At 45.1% G+C, this 21,604-nt stretch overlaps 1 protein-coding gene across 3 annotated transcripts in view; it reads left to right on the forward strand.

Annotated features, from left to right (window-relative positions):
* LOC106641087 (agrin) overlaps positions 1-21,604 on the forward strand; it is a 199,034-nt gene that overhangs the window by 165,867 nt on the left and 11,563 nt on the right. For 2 of the 3 annotated variants that reach the window (XM_089591901.1, XM_089591902.1), the window contains exons 6-10: positions 7,377-7,613; positions 15,537-15,752; positions 16,226-16,467; positions 17,495-17,681; positions 19,780-19,909. In XM_089591901.1, coding sequence (XP_089448027.1) covers positions 7,377-7,613; positions 15,537-15,752; positions 16,226-16,467; positions 17,495-17,681; positions 19,780-19,909 — 1,012 coding nt within the window. Of the gene's footprint in view, positions 1-7,376; positions 7,614-15,536; positions 15,753-16,225; positions 16,468-17,494; positions 17,682-19,779; positions 19,910-20,357; positions 20,366-21,604 lie in introns of all 3 variants that reach the window. The other variant, XM_089591903.1, reaches the window with a different exon arrangement.

Consider the following 21,604-nt stretch of genomic DNA (forward strand, 5'->3'; position numbering starts at 1 on the left):
TCGATCGGATGATGGGTGAGCTATACTTGAAATACGAGGACACGTTGTACGGCCCATAAGTGCTCGCGTAAACAACTGTTACTGCAAATCGCGTCGTAGCCAATATAATATTTTTTCTCGCTCGAGAAAATTCGACGAGCATGGAAAATAAGTGAATACACGCGAGCTTTGACAGTTCATAATAATAATTTTTTTTTTTTTTTTTTTTTTTGCTTAGTTGTAACTTTAGCCACGGAACCTCGTTTCAAGCACTATTTCTAAATGCGATAAAGAAAACAAGCCAAAGCAAACTGCTTGTAATACCACCGCGAAAAATTCATGGAGCGACAACATCGACGCGCCATCAGCTTAATTGAAAGGCTTCCGAGGCAAAACACACAAAAGCCTTTTACGCGCGCTCGTAGTTCTCAACTGCAATTAATTAATTCAAGCGACACACGCGTGGAGTAAAATATACAAGGAACAACGTTACGGGCGTACGCCAAACACACTGGACTTAACGACTAAGCTCCCCTGCACACGGACACCCGTTGCGTGCAAGCCTATTTAGCCGCGACCACTCGCAAAAGACCCGGTGTATACGTGGATCGATCGGTAGCCAGAGGAAAGGCAGAATGGGCGCAGAGCCTTGTTAATTAGACCCGCGCTGATAATATAGGCAGTCATCGTGTCTCCGGCCGGTGATGACGAGGGTGGATTTTCGCTCCGGACGGGGAAAATCGTCCTTTTAATGGGGCGCTCTGACGGACACCGGCGGCCACTCTTTGAAATTCTCTAATTGCCGTGCTGGCTTACAAATCGTTCGGAGAACGAGGACGAACACACGTGTGTCGAATGACCCTCTCTCTGCGTGTAGATTCTTGGGGATTTCGTGAGATTAGAGTGATTGCTCTTTGGAATGGGATCCTATTTCAACTGTCTTTTTCAATATGCGGTACTCGATTGCGCAGTTCGAAAACCGGTCGGTTTTAATTTATTTAGTGGTATCGAATCAACTTGGATGGTCTGATTTTTTTCATCCACAATATCAATACTTGTACTGTTGATCGGGTCGTAGCTCCCTATACAACCACTCGTCCGCACCGATGAAAACGCCTGACGATTCGTTGACTTGTTCTACTCGAAAATCCATTTACCAGCTCGTTCCACTTGTACGTGACCAATTCATCTGACTCTCTTGGCTTAAATTATTCCCAAACCTCCTGATGATCTATTGCTGGTGATATAAAACAAAAAGTATTGAATTTCAAGTACTAGATAATAATTTATGTAACGGTGCACGCACTTACTCGAACGAGAACTCGGCTAATACAGCCCAAAACTACAAAGTGCACTGCACTCCTGGGCAGTGGACATCTTCGGGGCACGCGACGTGACAATGATGCATCATTCCATAAAAACAGCCAACCAACTCGGGTGCCATCGATCATTTGGTGAAAATAAAACAAAGTCCCGGGCTTCGAGAGAAAAAAGAAAAAAAAAGTACGAATTATTGTTCGGACATACCGCGTACCTCGTACATTCCCCCCCCCTGCACGTACATAAACGCACACGTGAGTTCGACGCTCGAATGGATCGTGGAAGCGCGAGCTCGGAAATTAATGTCCGAATCCTGTTGGACTACGCGCGACCGGTGTAATTCTTACCCCCGCGCGTGCACACACGTACCGCGGCATCGATCCAATGCAGCGGGCGAATGGCGACACTGCAGTTAAATCCACATGGGTGGGTCATAATCACTTTTCAGGGGCGTCAGCTCGTGATGTAGGAGCCTCGTCAAACTGCAACGCGCTGTCCCTCCGTCTCGCGTCCTCTCTTTGTGTCCATGTACGCGCGCACGTGTGTTTATGAAGGAGGGAAAAAGAGAAAGTACGAGCCGCTCATTAACCCGAACCCTCTTCGTGTTTCGTAACCGCAAGCCGGTGTGCGGTTCGAGTTGGAAGTTCCACTGGTACTTAGTGCCATTATAGGCTGAGGTGGGAGGAGAAGAAGTATTGGTGCACGAGATGGGCTCGGCTTGGAGGAAAGGCACTAGCGCTGGGTGCCACTTAACGGAGATGACGATCGTTCCGTTTTAGCGAAGGTGCGACGAGGATGATGAGAATTGTGATGCTGCACGTGTGTGTGTGTGTGTTTTTTTTTATCTTTGTTTTTCAATTGGGCTTCGGTAATACATACCTCGGAATTTGCAGATTTGCAGATATGGAATTTTAGTGAGCTGGTTCATGCTTATTTTGTATCCAATATCTTGTTAGATGGGTATTGCGTGTGCTTTTGATAATGAAATTGAGGTAGACGGTGTCAAAATGAAAATTCTGTACACCACGCCTGACTACTTTGTGTTTGTACTACTGGTAATGTTTTGTTTTTTTAAAATAAATATATTTACATTTCTAAACTAAAAGAAGTACTATAAAATTTACCTAATTGCATTCAACTTTAACTTTTTGTGAAGTTGTGGTTTCAAATACAAAACTGAATAACGAAAATGGGTCTGACGAATCTCGTAAGATTTTGTAAATCAAATTGTAAATTTATAGCTAAAAGAAATAATGTTTAACTCCTAACAAAGTCGTGATTTTAAATAAAAAAAACTTAACAATGAGTATAAATAAAAAAAATCATCAATCATGTCTGACTATTTTCAGTTTGTACTACTTATGAAGTTAAGGTTCTAAAAAAAATCTCGAAAAATTGGCGCTAAAATGATTATCATTGATTACCTCTGACTATATTTGTAAGATATGGTATTTTAGGATTGAAGAAAAAATATTCTCCACTTATTTTCAGTTTGTTAAACTTATGGAAAAAGGGACATAATTGTTATTTCGTTTTGTATAAATATGGAACTGACGATGTAGTTATTATCTTATTTAAAAATCTCATTTATTCCAACATTATTTTTTACTTCAAGCTACATGAAGTGTGAAAATAACTACTTGAATTTCTAGAGTAACGAAAAGACGACCATTTGCGTGAGACCATCAATACAAAAAAAAAAAAAAAAAAAAAAAAAAAAAAAAAAAAAAAAAATTAAATATATAGATGCATTTCTCCCTAAAAAAAATATATCGAACATAGCACAAAATAAAAAATAAAAAATGTTGCCCTAGCTTATTCTCTCTCTATCTTTTCGATTTTTGCGCATTTCATTCTCGAATGGATGTCCGTGCACCGACACGCATAAAATAATTTTTCGGGCGCGTTAACTAGAAAAATAATTACATCGAGCAAACTACAATCCACGTGAAATTCCATCTTTCGCGAGCAAACTCGGCTGTGAAACTCCATAGCCTCGGCAGAAGAGGATGAAATAAAAATCTTCCCACCGAGTAACAGAAAAAAAGGGCGAGCGAGTATAATCTAGCGCTCGGCGCACATCCGCGAGCCGAAAAAAGCCCCTCTGTTACAAAAAATGAACAGAGGCAGGAGGAAAAAAGGCTCGTAACAAAGAGATAGCGCGGTGAGATGCTGGATTATCGCGCTTTGCCGGCACACGTACACAGAGGGAGAGAAATTCGGACAGGGGGTGCGATAAATTATGGAAAAGGGCGCGAGAGGCAGCTTGGAGGGAAGCGCGGAGCGTCAGCTTCGCCTATACCGGGGTGTGTTGGAGAGAGAGAGAAAAAAACACGGACCAGCGCTCCTGCTACCAAATGGATTATTAATCGCAGCAGGGGTATACAGGGGAGAGTCGAATTTTCGACCGGGCCGTAGATGCGCGATCATGAGAGTCCGTTGGGTTATTTTCTATTTTTCGTCGTGGGTAGAAGTGCATACGTAATGTGTTGAGTTATGGTGCACCCAACAGAGCTACGAATGGCTTACAAAAATAAAATAATCTCTCAACGTGAAACAATGGCTGAACTTGATGATTTTCTCTTTGCAAATCCGAACTGGATGAACGAAAGATTATCAAATGAATGTTTGATAAACAGTTACGATGGATGAAAAAGCACTTAAATGCCATCAAATATTCCATTAATCTTTTTCATCCGTACATATATGTATGTAAGTACTGCGTAGTACAGATAAATACCGGATACCATATTTTCAATTGCACAAGCATCAAAAGACTAGATAATACTACAGTCACAACTATAGAGTTTTCCCTCTGAATTGATTAAAAATCTCGTTACGCATCAAAAAATTCGTAAAAACAGAAAAAAGATACAGCCACTTACGGGCCACGCTAACCTCGAGCAACGATGGTCCCGCGAGCCCTTAAAGTAGCTCCAGCCTGACATTGTAATAATAACTGGACAACCTCATTACAAAGTCCACGTTCCCCCACTCGTATAAATTGCATTAACCTCGACGGTATAAATCCTCGCGCGTGTAGCCAGGCCATTCACTCTCCCTCCCCCCCCCCCACGCAAAGCCGACACAGCTCGCCGACTTTTATTTGAAATCCGTTACGAGCCCACGTTGCGTGTATAAAACTCGTGTAATTGCGAAAAAGTCGCCTCTAAACGCTCCTCCTCCTCCTCCTCACCCCGTGCCTTTCTTATGGCCAAGCGTGCGAAAGCAATCTGCTCCCGAGTGGCCAGGACGAGAGAGACTCGCGACAGATTTCATTGCCCTTCACCCCCAGCTGCTCTTTTTACGAGGCTTTAATTAAAAGTCTTATCTGATATCTCCCCGCTTTTTGTCATTTCCAACATAAACTCATCGACCTGCCCTTGCTTCGGCAAAAGGTGCCCACCAACCAATCTGACCTATTTTTGAACCCTTATATATAGTTAAAATATTATGAGGTGTATTTTCCCTTACGGCCAACAAAAACCAAAGAGTCGGTGGTAAAAAATCTCTCGGAAGTAGCGTATGGACCAACTTGTACGAGCAGTTTTGCACACTCACGAGATCAAACGTATATGCAAAAAGGGGGAGGAGTTACATCCTCAAGGTGCACCTTGTCCCCAAAGTTTCGGAACACCTGTACGCGCGTAAAGAGAGGGAGGATAGGAGGTGAGGGCGGAGGAGTTTGGCCGAAAGAATAATTAGCGGGTAGGAAGCCGAACGGAGAGCAAAGAGAGTGGAGGCGCAAGATCTTCCACGGGCAAAAGGGGTGAGATTAGCGGTTGCAGCTGCACACCCTCAATTCATCGTGCTGCGGAGGAAACGGGCGCGACAACTCGAATTAGCTCAGTTTTAAGTTTGTAATTGTTAATTAACTAAAGCCAAACTAGCCACTTTAGGATCGGACGAGCAGTGTACCATAATGGACCGAGTGGGAGGGTGCGCGCTGGCCTCGATGAATTATTCAGCTGGATGCGGAATTGCGAGGCAAACGATTTTGGGGCCATCCTGATGATGCGCGGTGGGCGTTGATTGACACACGTGCGAGGATTTTAATTTTTTTTTTCTTTCGCTAAAATGCATATACGAGCACTGTTATTTTTATATTGTGCAAGTTGTTTGATTAGGGTTACTTTGAGCCAACCCGAACCTTTTTTTTACCAATTAAACTATATCCTGCAGCTCGCAAAAAGGGTAAATTAAATATACATTCTCTTAAAGTAGCAAACACTTCGATCTGCCAAATAAGGCACCGGTACGTACATGCAAACCTCGTTATCAGCAAATTAGAAAGCCTTTGGATGCATGAAAAGTCCATCTAGTCCGAAAATACACGTGCATGCCGCGCCCGGACATTCAATTACAATAGTATAAGCTCTCTTGCCCTCTGCAAAAAAAAAAAAAAAAAAAAAATGAAACGTACACGTAGTTTTAACGCGTATTGTGTGTGCTGCACTGCGTATGCCCATCGTGCAAAACGTCAACTACATTTGCCATCTGATTTATGTACAAAGGTTGCACAGCTCAATATTGCATCAACGTAATTGCGGTGCCGGTCATTTTGCGCGCGCGTGTGTATAAATCTATGTATGCCCAAAGTTATGGGGCAACGAGTACGCACGAAAGATGACACAGTGGCAGCAGCTCGCGCGTGCCATTGATCCGCAGCTAAACAAACGCGTTTATCGTCCGAAATAATTAATCGCTTTATTTGGGCGTTTCATTACTGATTGGCGCATTTTCGGCGGTTTTAATAATCGAATTGCGGAACGGGGGGGGGGTTCAGTTTCCCCTGATCGGCCAAATGTTGCCCCTCCACCCTCTGACATTCTACTCCCGGTGTGCGCGAAACAACAGCGTAATCCTTTAAGTGGGTCTCTTTTTCGCACGATCCTTTGCCTCTAGCGTGTTTTGTTAAGCTTTTGATTGCACGGATAATGAATTGTGTTTGTATGCGAGCTGGTGGTGTACTTTGATTCAGGTCGTCGAAGTGAGAGCGACAATTAAATTCATCTACCTGCAGTGGCACGGGTGTCGAATAAAAGCACAAATTACAATACGCTTTCAAGAGACTTACGTAAATCACGTGTGTGCAATAGGAAAAAAAAAAAAAAAAATGAAGCTCCAACCACTAGCTGTTGTTTTAATGCTGTTGAACTTGGCTGGGAGTTGCTACATTTTGCCTGCAGGTATACAATTTAATGAGCGTTTTTGTACGAATTAACTTTTTTCCATTCAGTGTCTTATGGAGTTCCTGTTTTTTGATACTATTAATAACGAGTCAACAGAACCATCGATTTTGTCTGGATATACTCACTTTGCACTACTGAAAAAGTTTTTGGATGGAATTTAATGCCTAGATTCTGTAGTGAAATAAGAATAATGTTGTCTGACTCGTTTAGGCTGTAACTACATCATTGTTAATTTTAGTGTAAAACTGAAACTTGCATAGTCCAAGTCTTTGTGTCTGGAGATTTTAGGTTCTGATTTTGATTATGAGTTTTAAAAAGTGATTCTGTGATACATCTTATTCATTTCGTCTGACCATTTTTTGTGTATACTACTTACAATTTCAACAGTCTCAAAATGACAAAACCCTACTTAAGATTATAATACTTCTTATTTTTGGTAGCACTCATAAAACTGTAGTTTGAAAAAATATTATTACGTAAAAAAATGATACTACGTGTCTGACTATTTTTAGTTTGTACTACTGATTAAGTTGGAACTATATCGAAAAAAAAAACAACTAAATAAACCATATGTACTTCGTCTGACTATTAAAAGCTCATACTACTGAATGAGTTGAAATCTTACGAATAAGACAAAGAACTCGAACCAACAAATCTCTCTGGTTACGGCTGACTATTTCCGAACTATACTACTCCAAGCACTTTTTACTTTACTGTCTAATCCCCTTTGCAAACAAATAAAAAATACTAGTCTTTAAAAAATTATTCAAGGTAAAACTTTTCTATTTGTCTTGATGAAGCAAAAAAATACAACAATGTTATCTGTTAAAACTGTATAAAACACGAATTGGTAATAAACCTCGAACCTTATCGTTTCTGTTATAGAAAAGCCAGATCCCTGCGACAAGTTGAACTGCACTCTGGGCTCGCAATGTGTGCGCAGCAAGGATGGAACAGAGGCGAGGTGCGAGTGCATGGAATCGTGCCCAAACTTTGGGGACCACGAGGGTGCGGGCCCGGTCTGTGGTAGCGACGGTGCCGACTATCCAAGCCTATGCGACCTGAACCGTGTCGCCTGTTCCAAATCAGCCAACATTAGCATTGCCTTTCGCGGCAAATGCGGTAAGTGCACTTATACGAGCAAAAATATCTACGAGCACTTGTTGCATTTTTGTTTCCATAATTACTATTTCAAGGGGTGTGTGTGTTTTTTTTATCAATTTGGGTCTGAAACAATAGTTCTGTATAGAAATTTGGACTGTGTAACGATGAGTAATTACACGCGTAACTAACCATCAGAGATTATTCAACGGATGATAATCGTATGCGAAAATTCATCAAACAATCACACACACGTGACAGTCGAGTAACTTCGTTCAGGTGGATTATCATTAATTTGCCCACCTCATCAAACTAGGCATACAAATTAGTAACCTCCAATGGGACAAATTCGAGCAATTGCTTAACGAACCTCACCCCTCATTTATTCCTGTTCGATTGAGACTTTGGTATACGCCATCCCATTGCATCTGGCCGTGAATATTTTGCACCTTTTGAAAAGACACTTCGTATCCGGGACATCCGACTCGTTACGAACTCTGCTCCCTCCATTATTCGTGAGAAAAAAAAAATATGGAGTAAGAATAGGGTGGACGGCAAAAAAAAGAGTCAAACTTCCCGTCCCCTGATATTATTACAGAGTATACCTCGCGAATGGCAAATACAAAAAAGAACGTAGCCGTGTCAGTAGTAGATGAGCGCTCGAGGCGACGGAAACGTCGGTATTATAAAGCGAGGCGGGGGGAGGGGGGGAGGAGGAAGGAGGGAAAGAAAGAAAGAAAGAGAAAAAGGCGTGCGTGTATGGATATTTCGCAAAAATGTAATGTATCGAGGGGCCATAGATTTCCCGAGTTCGCTCTCCCGCTCCCCAGAGCGCACGATCGCGCCCGCGGCAGCAGTAACAGTTCCAGTATCGAAGGCTATTATTCAGCCGGCGCACAATAAGGCCGGCTACACGTTCCTCCTCCTCCCTCCTAAAACCAATTTCTCGTGCTTCCCCCTCCCCACCTCTCTATCTCTGTCTCTGTGCTCCCCTCCCCCTCATCCCTTGGTGCTGGTATACGTGACACAGGTGCGCGCCAATACTCGCCCGCGTGCAAAAAAGAGGAGGGAAGAAAATCCGGAGGGGGGGGGAGAGGACGGGATTCCGCGGAAAAATGTAGGTGTATATGTGTACGATGAACAAGAACAAACGCGCGTCGCGCAAAAGTGCACTCTGTGTACGATGCACTGGTACGGCGCTTTTTTTTTCAATTTTGACTTTTGAAATGGGATAGGCATTTTGTGGAGGCCGACGGTGTACGTACACACGTGCGCGTTTGCGCGACGCGCGTTTAATCACCACCGCTGCTGTTCTGTTTTGCGCTTTGCTTTGCCCTTTCGAATGCTTTTTTGATGAAGATTAAGCGGCTCTGCGAATATTAATTGCACCCGGTCTTCCTCTGTGGACACCGGCATGTGTAGCCAGATCGCGTATCAAAAGATGAAAAAGTCTTTGAAATACCCTATTTTGTACTGTTTTTTTCTTTTTTTTTTTTTTCATCCGACACACATGTTTACGTGGAAAAGCTATAAAGAAAATGCCCTTTTGAAACGCGGTACCGAAAAAAAAGCCTTTTTTCCCTTTATTGCTTTGAAAAATAAAACCCTCCCATTAGAGTAGCAAAAACGCATCATCAACCCCCTCCCCCTAAAAAATACAGTCACCAACCCGTGCGGATCGATTCTCCCATCACTGACGCATCGAATAGCAAAAATACAAAAACAGAGCCCCCTCCCCCCGTCCTCTCGGCCGACCGCAACACATGCGTCGCGTCCTCCCACCCCTTTTTTGGGGGTAAAATTGAAATTTCGTTCGCACGTACACGGACGAGCGCGCGGGCGTGTCGCGTCATTTAATACGTCGTTTTTCACGGCTCGTTGGACCGTCGATCCTGACAGCCGGTGGAAATACGAGATGCGCGCATAGGTACGAGCACGCACGCCCGAGCGAGAGACAATGACAAATTAGCCCACTGTCGCTGGCGGGAGACTGACCCCTTTCCTGTACCTGCTCCCCGGGACGGGAGACACGCGACACTGCGACAGCGACCGGGGAATTCGTGTAAGTGGAAATGCAGGTCTCGCATGTATATACGCCTGAGACGTTGAGGACACGAAGCCGGAGAAAACAGGACGAAAGGAGCTCGGGTAGAGTCGTATACGTGAAACGTCCATTGGATGACTTTCCGCGGATCTTTTAGCTCAGCACTTACCTGTTCCGATAATCTTTGTTGTTGAACGAAAAAAAAAAAGAAATAGTTAAATTAAGGATTTTTTTCCCCTTTTATAGTAAAAAATTTAATTAAACGACAATCGCTTAGGGCACCGAGGCGTCGAAGCAAGCCCCGGCCCTCCTGCCACGGTACGGATTAAACACAGCGTCCCACCGGAGGAAAAGAAAAACTGCCTTCTCGGAGGCGCTTTACGCAATTTTACTCGTAACCCGTGAAGAGGGACGGAAGAAATCGCATTATACCCAAGGAGAACCGGGCTAATCTCCTCCCCCCGGCTTCTCTCGTTTACGTGCCTGCACACCCACGCGCCACCTCTCGAGCCTCCGTTCTTTTTTTTCACCTGCACCGTCTCGCGAAATCCCCCGAGATCTCCCGCCGAGATAATGGAAAAGCGCCACTGCCGGGCGGCCGAGAGGAACTACTGCCAAGACGAAAATAACCCACGGCCCGGTGGTGCTGCAGTTGAGCAACGCAGTGTATATAATATAATACACTGTCAGTATTACACCCTCCCCTAAAGTGCGACCCCAGCTGCGATGACTATCAAGATTTTTCCCCCCTTTATCTTTTGCCCATCTCCTACCCTTTTAGTACACACCGCGTCGGAGCGAATAATCCGATATCAAAGCATCAACTCGAACAAAAGTCAGAGACGACGTGACCATCAAACTCCAAGAATCGAACAACCATGGAGCGAAGGCTCCCCGACGTACAAACACACCGCGGGACAAAAGTCGAGGAGCCCCTTAATCCTAAGTAAACGGCGTCCCCGGTTGGCAGTAGTAACGCTCAGCGTTGCGTCAGCCAGCCACTTTACCCGCTGTCTGATTAAACATTTGCCTTTGCCGTGTGTATAATATATACGTATAGCGATCGACGGCCCAGCTAGATGCGACGAGGCTATAGAGGCTCCCTCGCGTTCTGTTTCGCAATTAACACTAATGGCCCTGGCATCTACATGTACCGGGTGGAGCGCGATTATATTTACGCGATCGTGCTTTCACGATTAAAGGAGTTTTTTTTTTTTTTTATATATGTTTATGTTTCCATCGATAATGTGCCAATAAAAAATAAACTCACGGAAAAACTTCACCAGGAGGGGGAGGGTGGTCCCTCGGGGGAAGCAGCACTCTGCTCCGATTTTAATTCCATTAACGGCGAAAAGATTCGTACGTTATACGTGCAAGCGTGTACAAAGACACTGGCGCTCACTTGTCGGGGTGCACGGCTCCTATTACGCTGATGGGGGAGTCCTTTTCAATTAGGCGTCGAAAAGGTACGTCACATCGGAGCCGCACGCGTGGACGAGTCGTAAATGTCGACCGTTGATCCCGGGATCCGGCTCGTCGCTCGCTCTAATTAAAGACGCGCTCGAGCTGAATTTCGACGCGCCGCCGCGATACCCCGGGATTAATCACTCGATAGCGTCGATCGCGCCATGCGTCATAGTTATTCGGTCTTCTTCTTTAATTAAGAAAATGACTGCCTTTTCAAGTTGCGGCAAGCCCCCCGGGTGTATAGTATCGCGCTACTCCGAACCAGAGTCATTTGATCGAATGAGCCGCCCGAGCACTGTGTCCTCGAGTGAATTTACAGTGATGCGCAAGTGATTGCCAGTCGCTGCAATTTACCCCTCACGCGTGGCGATGAGCAACTTTGTTAAACAAAATGACTCGCTCCTATACGTTTTTTCCATCGGGTACGCGATTCTAATCTCCCCGAGAATCCTCGTTTCCTTCCTCACCCAAAGTCTGCGACGCGCACCCCCTTTGACAAACTCTATTACCCAGCGCCGCGAGCATGGAAAAATCGAAACTAAATTTTCAATGCGTACTCATTACCACGCGTTTCCATCTGCTGGGATTGATTATTTATGCAGAACGAACAAAAAAAGGAGAGAGAGAATGAAACCAAAGCGTCGAGCTTTCCGGGCGAAACGAACGTGTATGGCGTTCGGAATCGCGTTGGTCCGTAATTTTCTCTTTGTTTCGTCCTCCCTCCCTCGGTAGCCTTTGTCCGCAGAGGAGCGGGAATGCGGTCCACGGCGGATATTACCCCACCATTGTCTCCGGTCGCCGCGTACGATAAAAATCGACCAGAACTGCTGTACGATTAAAGTACGCTAAACGCGCTCACTAGGAAAAAAAATCAACAGCGCGACTTTTAAATGCAGTGGACTAGACTCCCTTTTTATATCGGCCACAAAGGGAAAAGGAGCACAATATTGAAATAACATATCTGCAAGTACTCGCACTCGAGACCGTAAAGAAAGTCCCTGGGGACGTAAAAGTGGGTCAAGCCGTCGCGAAAGGATCAAACGAAACGCGAGTTTGTACGTGTGCGCACCGATCACCAAAAAGGGGAAAAGTTTGCCGAGTTCTTTTTTTCCCTCCAACCGAAGAGCCACTGGCTTTTTACAGTCCCAGAGTGTGTCGCATCTTCGTACAGACCAGGAATAAGGTAGACGGTTTTTTTTCCCTCCCCAAGTATATAGATATCAAAAGGAAGCCGCGGTATGTAAGAGCCGCTTGCAGTTTCGCGACAGTTTGATCTCGGCCACGTCATTCCAGAGTATATACATGTATATATAGGTCGCGGAGAAGAAAAAAAAGCTTCAGCGCAACTTTGTAAAAACTCGCTCGAGCCAGGCCGCGACGACGGTAGATTCACTCGAGCGGTTTCCGACAAAAGTCCACCCCGACGGATCCCCTAATGAGATCATTATACGTAATGAACGGAGTCTGCGGCCGCGGACGGAATTAACGATCGGCCGCGGGTATCCATCGAGCTCGTATCGGGAAATAATGGCTCAAAGAGGGCCCAGGCTTTTCCCCGAGTCATGATATACAGGCGTCGCAGGACGACTTGTTCACTCGACAAAAGGAAGAACACAACCAAAGGATACATAAAGTTGTAGAGTCGATGCGACGGGAATAAAAAAAGTAGGGGATGGGAGGAAAGGAGACACGACCACGGCAGTGCCGACACGAAAGTTTAACGAAACTCGGAAGATTAGTGCAACTCTCGGAGGAGCAGCAGGACGCTTTCGACGTGCGGGGATTTCTCCTCGGTACTCTCCCTTACTCTTTTTTCCTTCGCACCGAGCTTTTAATTTAGCGATAAAAGAGAACGGACGGGCTCACCTGGCTCTTTGGTGCTTCTTCGCGATGATTATTCAGCCATTAGAGTTACCCCTGGAAACTCAAAGGCAACCCTCCCAAAAAACGTAGACCCGCCTACATACAGGGTCGTACAGTCACACTCAAATATATACCCTCCTAGTTTTATTCTTAACGCGAGCGCCCGCGTCGTTTAACAGCATAAGCCTCGAGGCGGAGCTTTTTATTTCGGTTCTCGCGTGTGGTATTAGGCGCTTTGCGGAAAATTGCGAGTGTAGAAGCGCGCGAGAGCAGTGGGTACGGTACAGAGGGACTAACTCGGTTACCTCCCTTTGTGCCCGGGTTATTCTTTTCCGGAGGCCGGCCCAGTGGAGCAAGGGAGTTTGATTCTCGGGCTTTCTTATGCATATGAAGCACCTCAGGGATGATTTAGGGCAGGGGAGGGGCTCTGGGTGATTACACGCCGTTTCCCCCCCCCCCCACCTTTTTTTCTTTTCCGCTCGCAGTTTCTTTTGAAGGGACGCGGAAAGGACGCGGGTCGCGGCTTAATGTTGCACAAACGCGCTCCTTTTAATTTCAAATGAAGCGGGGGTGGGGATGGTGCGGGGTAATTGTTATTTCCATATCGCGCACATCAAAGTTTTTTGCAATAGTTTTGGAGCAACGTGGGAAAAAAAAAAAATAAAATAAAATAAAATAAAAGAAAGAAAAAAAGCTCAAACGTCGTGTACGTCTCAACCGCATGTCGCGACCACAGCTGTGGAGAGCCCGAGGCGCTTAAAATCGGAGGAGAACGCGATCGATCCTCCGGTTCCACCGAAAAAGGGGGAGAAGTTATGCAAAGCATCCCTCGAAGGTCGGCAAGTGTGCCGCGGCCTCGAAGATCTCGGGCAAAAACTCTTCGAAGCCGGAGTACCTATATACATAGCAAAGACGCAAAATCTCGGCGAAACAGTTTTAAGGGAAGTGGAGGGCGGCTCGTACACCCCTGGACAGGCAAGAAAAACAAAGGAAACTCCGTGTTGTGCCGTGTATGTAAAGGTATACGTGTTCACGAAATGGGCAAAATTCCCTTGTCGAGCTAGCCTCGCAGCCACTGCCACGGGTCAGCTGATCCTTCCCCCCTGCCATATCCCTTGGGAGTTTACACGGTGGTAACGGTATACCACTATATTTATATACACACGCGTTGCGAGAGGTACACGTGAAATATAAGAGCAACTGGAGAGAGAGAGAGAGAGAGAGGTGTATTAGGTGTGTGTGTGCGCGAAGGAGTTTAGCCGCTCCGGTGGACTGTAACTCGGAGCACCGCACACCTCGACGCTTCGCCACTGCTGCAACCTCCCTCCCCCTCCGTACCACCCATACACGTATTTACGTGTACACACGCACGTTGGTATTTACACGAATGTTTGCAATGTATACGTGGACTTCCTTCCCTCCTTCCTTCCTTTCGCTCGGGCCCCGGGGAAGATTATTTAATCTCGGCCGCGAAATCCGTTATCCTCGCCGGCTGACCGTCCCTCGGTGAGAGAGTACACGATACAACTTTGACTAATATCGCGTCCAAACCCTCCTCCACCCACCCCCCCTTCGCTTCTTCCTCTGGCTGTGATTTTCTATTACATGGATTTAGAGAGGAGGTGCGGAGGATCATGCGGGCAGATAAACTCACTCTCTCTCTGGACGGTGTGGACGCTTTTGGGTATTATACATGTACTCGGAAAATTTCGAGCTGTTGGGCAATTGTTTGTGTTATTAGTACCGGCTGAAGATTTTTATTTTTCTTTTTTCTTAGTAACGATTAAAATTCTTCTTTGCTGATTAATTATTGATGAACAGCATTAATATGTGTATATTGAAATCAGACGTCCCTTAAAAGAGGAAACAACCATAAAAAGGCACACCAACTGATTTTTGTGCTGTTGGTAACTAACTGTACAGTTTTATTGGGCAAAGTCTAAAAATATTTAAAAACTTTCGTATACAATATCCCATTTAACGAGCAATGACCCCCACAATCAAACCCACGATGAAAAAGGTAAAAAAAAAAAAAGAAAACCCGTGTCACACTTATCACAGCAATAATCGTCGTTGTCACGGATATTGGTTACAGCTATACCGTAGGTATACATACATACAGAAGATTTTCCCCTTTCTCGGTCTTGCGCGGGTTATTAATCACTGTCTCACTCGAATGGAGGGCGAGAATACCGTGTAATTTCTCGACAATCTTGCCGTGCTCTATCCCCCCCCCCCCGCCTCCTTCTTCCTCTTCCGAAGAAAGATAATTGCGAGAGAGAGAGGGAGGGAGCAAAGAGTCGGGAAAATGGATAATGAGATTCGCCGAGAGACCTTCCTCCCTTTGCCGTCGCAAAATCGCTCCACGTACGCGTTTGTCGCCAATTAGACCGAAATGCTCATGTTTGATGATTCACGACACGTAGGGACCATTCGAGCACATGGACCATCATCGTATATCGATGGAACCCCCATCCCACCCAATAATACCTGACGCAAAAAAAAAAAAAAAAAAAAAAAAAAAAAAAAAAAAAATCAAATTGATGAAAAAGCTGTTGATGACGTTTCAGACCCGTGCTCGGGAGTCCAGTGCACGGAGCCCGAGATCTGCCAGCTCGACGATTCCAGGCAGCCGGCTTGCCGATGCAGCGAGCAGTGCAGCTCGGACATCAAACCGGTCTGCGGCAGCGACGGCAAGACCTACTCCAACGAGTGCAACCTCATACTCGAGGCCTGCAGATCGCGCATGTCCCTGCGCACCGTCTACGAGGGCGCCTGCAACTCGGGTGAGTTTTTCAAATACGTCTCGTCGATCGATCGATCGCACGGCATGGACTAACCATTTTTTTTTTTTTTTTTTTTTTTTGCCCCTTGGGCTCTCAACGGGTGGTGGCAAACAATTACTATTACCGTACAATTTTACGTAGACCTTTTTTTTTTTTTTCATTGTATTTCGCACACGGAGTATAATCATTGAAATGGAATACTTTGCACCAGCTTGCGTGTCTTAACTTTGTCGGATAGTTGTACATGCATGACTGTACGTTAACAACAGTAGAAATTAGACTAAACCAGACGGTCAACGATGAGATTTTTCGTCTTCGTTTGCCCGGCGAATCCACGGAAAAAAAGGACCTCTCACTGGTGACTTTTTTTTATATACGTCTCGATGGTCGTGAGAGAAAAAGTCCCAAGTGAGAGGAATCGGGGGAGGGGAGAAAAAGAACCCAACGGCGAGGTCGCCACGTTATCTGTTTAGGGGTGAACCCATGCGACGGTGCCAACTGCGGGCCCCAGGAGCAGTGCGCGATCGACCGGTTCGGCATAGCCAAGTGCGAGTGCGGCCCCACCTGCGAGCCGATCATGAAGCCGATCTGCGCCAAGGGCGGCACCACCTACATGTCCATGTGCGAGCTCAGGCGGCAGGCTTGCCTCGCCAAAGTTAGCATCGAGGTCGCCTACGTCGGCACCTGCGGATCCAAGGGCCCTTGCTCGGAGAAGGTTTGTACCTTTTTTTTTCTTTTCTTTTTAACGTGTACAGTGTGTGTACCATAAATCCACATAGAAATCGTGTGATTGGATGATTAAAGCTCCGAGACAGGTGGCACGACAAAATGTGTGTTTCTTCGGTTGTCAAACGATCCCTCGACTGTAACTCTCGCGTCTTTGGAAAACCAAGCAAGCAGCGATCGATGTACGTACGAGTGAGGGGTGCGAGAACTCGATCGAGCGAATTACCAAGGGCTCGCGTTCTCGAGTGGGACTTTCGTCAAAGGCTCGTTCGTGCGTTTAGCCTTTGACTTGCCCCGCTCTTGGGCGTATGTATGTACTCACTACGATTTCTCTTTTTAAAGGCTACCAAGCGGCCGAGTCGACGTGTGGAGGGCCGCCGTGGGTGGTTTCCGAGAGGTTCCGAGATTGAGATTCGGGATTTCGAGGACTATCGTACTGATCGTTGATTTTTCCCGGTATAGACGCAACGAGTCGGTTAAAAGGATTTTAGAGAAATGCGCGGTTTATTTACTTCCTCCAGCCATCGACGTATTTCAATCAATAATTGTGCCAAATTTCCAGAAGAAAATGTTGTAAGAACTACAAAGTAGACATTCTTTTTTCATCTCAAGTAGTGGGACAAAAAGAAATTCCTTTAATTGAAGGGAAGGTCGCGATGAAATTTTTAATCAAGAGCCGAAAGCCGCGTACTTGAAAAATATCGGTCACGATTGGTACGGTTGTATAGTAAAGGGAGAGCCCGTTAACTCACAAAGATCCTTGACCCGGTAAAAAAAAAAAAATTCACTCCAACCAACCAAATTGAAATCCCCCTCTCCACTTGTACAACAAACTATTGAGCTCGACGGTTCCTATCTCGTAATTTTAAAACAACTTTAAAAACTTTATCGATGGAATGAAGTTTAAAAACAACGTCACTTGATGGTGTGGAGTGGTCATCGATATCCATCTACTATGAATAGGTCGAATACTACGAAAAGAAAAAAAAAAAAAACATGAACCATTCCCTTTGCAGATTTGCCAATGGGGCGCCGTTTGCGTGGAAGAGGGCGATCAGGCCATCTGCGAGTGTCCCAGTTGCACCAACGAATTCAAGCCCGTTTGCGGCGACGACGGCATCACTTACGGGAACGAGTGCAAACTTCGCTACGAGGCTTGCCAACGCAAGCGTGAAATACGCATTTTGTACCACGAGCAGTGCAGTAAGTAACCGTAGATGATAAATGACTTTACCCAAATTATTTTTATTTTTTAATGAAAATTCAAGTATTTCGTATCCTGCTTATACAAGGACAAACTAGCCCTAAAATTTGAATATTAGACATCGCGAATGAACTTGATGCAAATATAATTTTTTTTTTTTTTTTTCATACCAAACTCATCGCTCACTTTTCAATTAGGGCGCACTCTTTAGTGATTGGGTTAATTAAATACAACGGGGGTAATGAAAAGTTTCGATGGACCAGCTTTTCGAGTGGCTCGCAGAGCCCGAGTGTTTTATCGATTTACCCCGAGCGACGGGGATGAAAGTTAATAATTTTCCCCCAATCCGATGGCTAAATACCGACGGCGATGACCGTCGGGGGTGGGGGGAAAAAAAAATATATTCGAGCGCGCGATTGATCGAAAATTTCCCGGAGCTCGCGGGTGCTTTTAACAATAATGGCGTGTGCGAAATGACGCTCAAACAAATTGGCCCCACCTTCCTGTCGGCCATGGAATTTTTCGTTTAATTAACGTGGACTAATGAACTATACGCCATGGTATAAACTCGCGCGAGTAATCGATACGCCGCTCGATGCTGGTGTCGATGGGACATTTTTCAAATTCCAATTTGTCGTTTTATTACAGCGAGGGTGACATTTTACCGGGATGCCCAACTGAATACAAAACAAATTACTCTGAATATTGAAAATTGCATGATCAAGGGGTTTTAACTGTAGCTACTAACAGAAAAGAAGCTTGTTTGCATCCGCGTAAACGGGCAGGTTTGCTTCGAGGATGAGCATACACACGTGGGTGTTACGCGCGTCACTGTTAGTTGTCCGGCTCGGACATTTCCATAAGCGGGCTTGGCTCCTTACACTCCAGTTTGAAGTGTTTTCCCTCTAAGTATCGCCTTTTGGGATTTCGAGCGAGTGCCAATCACGATTAAATATACGATTGAAGGTGTGAAAAAAATAAAATAAAATTGGGGAGGACACGTGAGCTTTTCCTGATCCAAAAGGGATTCGCGAAATGTGTGGGCTGATGCGTGAGTACACAAGTGGATATATCTGCTAGGGAAATTACGTTTTCTTCGTCTTTCCCTCTGTTCTTACCAGTTACGGGATGTATGATTCGGGAAAATTCGAAAATGTGCAAACACCGGAAAAAAGACCCCCTCGATCCGTATCTGCATGGGAGAAACCCGAGAGAACCCCACCTGTACTCTAAGGGCTGCCCACCCTCATGCTCCTCGAAAGCTGTTAAAGTCCCTGCGAGCGGACTATCTCTCTCGGTGATCCTTTTCTAAGCTCCCCGGGTCCCACCTTCGTAAACATTTTACTCACGGGCGTGGAGAGAAAGGGCTTACCGAGATTGCAAATTCAGTGTTGCCGCGCATGAGGTATCTTGTTAATTTTATCAACCCGGGGTCGCCCTGGGAAGCTGGGAATTGAAATTTCCACGGGATGTATTGTACGCCCCGTTGGCGCGGCTTGCGTTTCGCGGGGAGGGAAAGAATATTATTATTTCACTCCGGCGTTCAAATGCATCACGCGGAAATATGAAGAAATAACAAATAAACATACGTCAAAGTGAAAGGTTTTTTTTTTTTTTTTTTTTTTTTTAGTTGCATAATTGAATTTCATGTGTAGGTTGATACCAGAGAGACCTCGGTGTTGAAAATTGGGAGCTTTAAAATGTCCACCCTAATATTTGTTGTAAAATAATTCGTGTAATTCGCGTTAACAAGGGGCTTTAAGTGCACCTGTCCAGTTGAGCAACTATGGTAAAAAGTACACCTCGAAAGCAATGAATATTGATAATCTCGATCGCCACGAATTGAGATGGTAAAAAGAGGGGGAGGGGGAGGAACTGTAGGGCAGAGCTCGAGGGTCTTGGTGAAAGTTGAAGAATGGGCACTTTTCCCGGCAATTAATTAGCCGCACAAACGAGTCGAGGGAGATAAACAGAGACGAGCGCGATCGGGAAAAGAAAGCTCGACCGACAAAGGGAGTCGGCGCCGAGGAGGGTGATGGTCAGACTCGCCCGATCGATCGCCAACTGAGAGCCATTTGTTTCGTTTTCTGTTTACAGATGGCTGCGAGAACAAGAAGTGCGATCATTACGGCAAGTGCGAGAGCGACGCCAGCGGTGAGGCCAAGTGCGTCTGTCCGACCGATTGCGCGGATACGGTGAGTTTTAATGGCCAACCTATACGTACTTTGTTTGCCGAGCTCCATATTGACTGTTTCCCTTTTTTTTCTGATGGATACTTTTTTGAGTTATCGTCTGACGTTTCGATTGACCTCTCGTTGGAGAAGCAGTACTTTACCATCATTGATATTTATCCTTTCTTTTAGAGTTTGGGAAAAATAATTGCTGGTTCCATGAAACAACGCAATTTCACAGAGCCCCACTAATTTTCAACAAAAATGGCACCCCTTGCGGGTGCCCTCCCGATTGCAAAAAGTATCGCGACGCACGAGCGAACCAGGATGGGTTTTTTGCTCCTTTGTGCACCATTGGAGTGCAAGTGATTTCACAAAGGGGCGACCACTTTGTGAAACTGTCGAGGAAAAAGACTCTCAGTTCCCTGGCCGTACGCGCGTAAACACTCCCTCCGAGCTTTTGATTTTCACTATTTTTTTTTCCTTGTCCCTGTGTACAAAAAGGTCCAGGTGTAACGGATAAGGAAAATTTGAAGATAGTTCCCGAGGGTGGGTGCGGGAAAATTCGAAAACTGAGAAAACTGCGCAAAAGAAGAGCTGTACACGCGGGAAACTTCACTGAGTGTGGGTTCATTTGCACGTATATTAGTAATGGGAATTTAGATTTGTTCGTTAATCAGATATTTCAATCACCAACGAATGATTGCCGTTAATTTGACGAAATTACGTTGATGGGAGGAAAACGAAATGGGAGAATGACAGTTACAGAAAATTAATGTAATTTTGAGCGTAAACATGTTTGTTTTTTTTCTATTAAGCAATAACAACTCTATTATCAATTGCGAAATTGATGTTTAGCGCAGTCGCGGTTGATTCGTAAATGTTACCTCTCTCGTATTACCGTGCAATTTCGTCAAAAGTTAACAAATGGTCCCCACCACGATTCTCGCAATTAATAACCTCATTATGTGCGTGTATACAATAAAGGAGTAGGTAAACGCGAGTCCGTCAATCAAATCTGCTGGTGTACTGTACGAGGACATTCGGTTGACATATTTATTTATTTTTCACCCAAGAAATACGCGCAATAGTAAAAGGCTTCTGTTGATTCGATACAATGTTCACGTGGAGCTATTTAATTTTGAATGCACCAACAAACATCCAAAGGAAAATCAACCACATGCTTATTATAGCCATAATGAAAGACAAACTGGTCCTGGTAAACGACACGCGTAAGCATTGTTCGAACTACAATGCGTCCAACTCCCGAAACGAAAAATTGCAGTTACATACAAATTTTTTCAAATTACAAATTTTTCCTCCAAACTTGCATCTGAATGCTTCTTTATGAAAAAAAACGTGCAATTTTCCAAGAGAGGACGTATACATGTACAAAAAAGTAAGGCGGTAAAGCCACGCAGCGTGAAGCTCGTAAAACAAATTAATTAAGCCGTCTGTCCCACTGTTGCTTTTGATCAGATGGAATTACCTCGTGGAGCTCGAGTGAAACGCATTAACCCTGCCGTATCGTAACATTAAAAGGATAAAGTGAACAACTTTGGCATCACAAAACACGACAGCACCTCCACCAATTGATAACTTCATTAAAGCTTAACTCAATGCATACCGCTCCTCCCGCGAACTTCTATACCACCTTTGGATTTCCCACGTGTTCACCAGATGCGCAATTTTCCCCGAAAAGCGATAAGGGACCCAAAACTCGGTGTTGCGTTTCCTTCCAAGTTTTCTCG

The sequence above is a fragment of the Copidosoma floridanum genome, unplaced genomic scaffold (assembly GCF_036245765.1).
Source record: "Copidosoma floridanum isolate Cflo_tuat_1 unplaced genomic scaffold, Cflo_Japanese_pri ptg000014l, whole genome shotgun sequence".
Taxonomy (NCBI): domain Eukaryota; kingdom Metazoa; phylum Arthropoda; class Insecta; order Hymenoptera; family Encyrtidae; genus Copidosoma; species Copidosoma floridanum.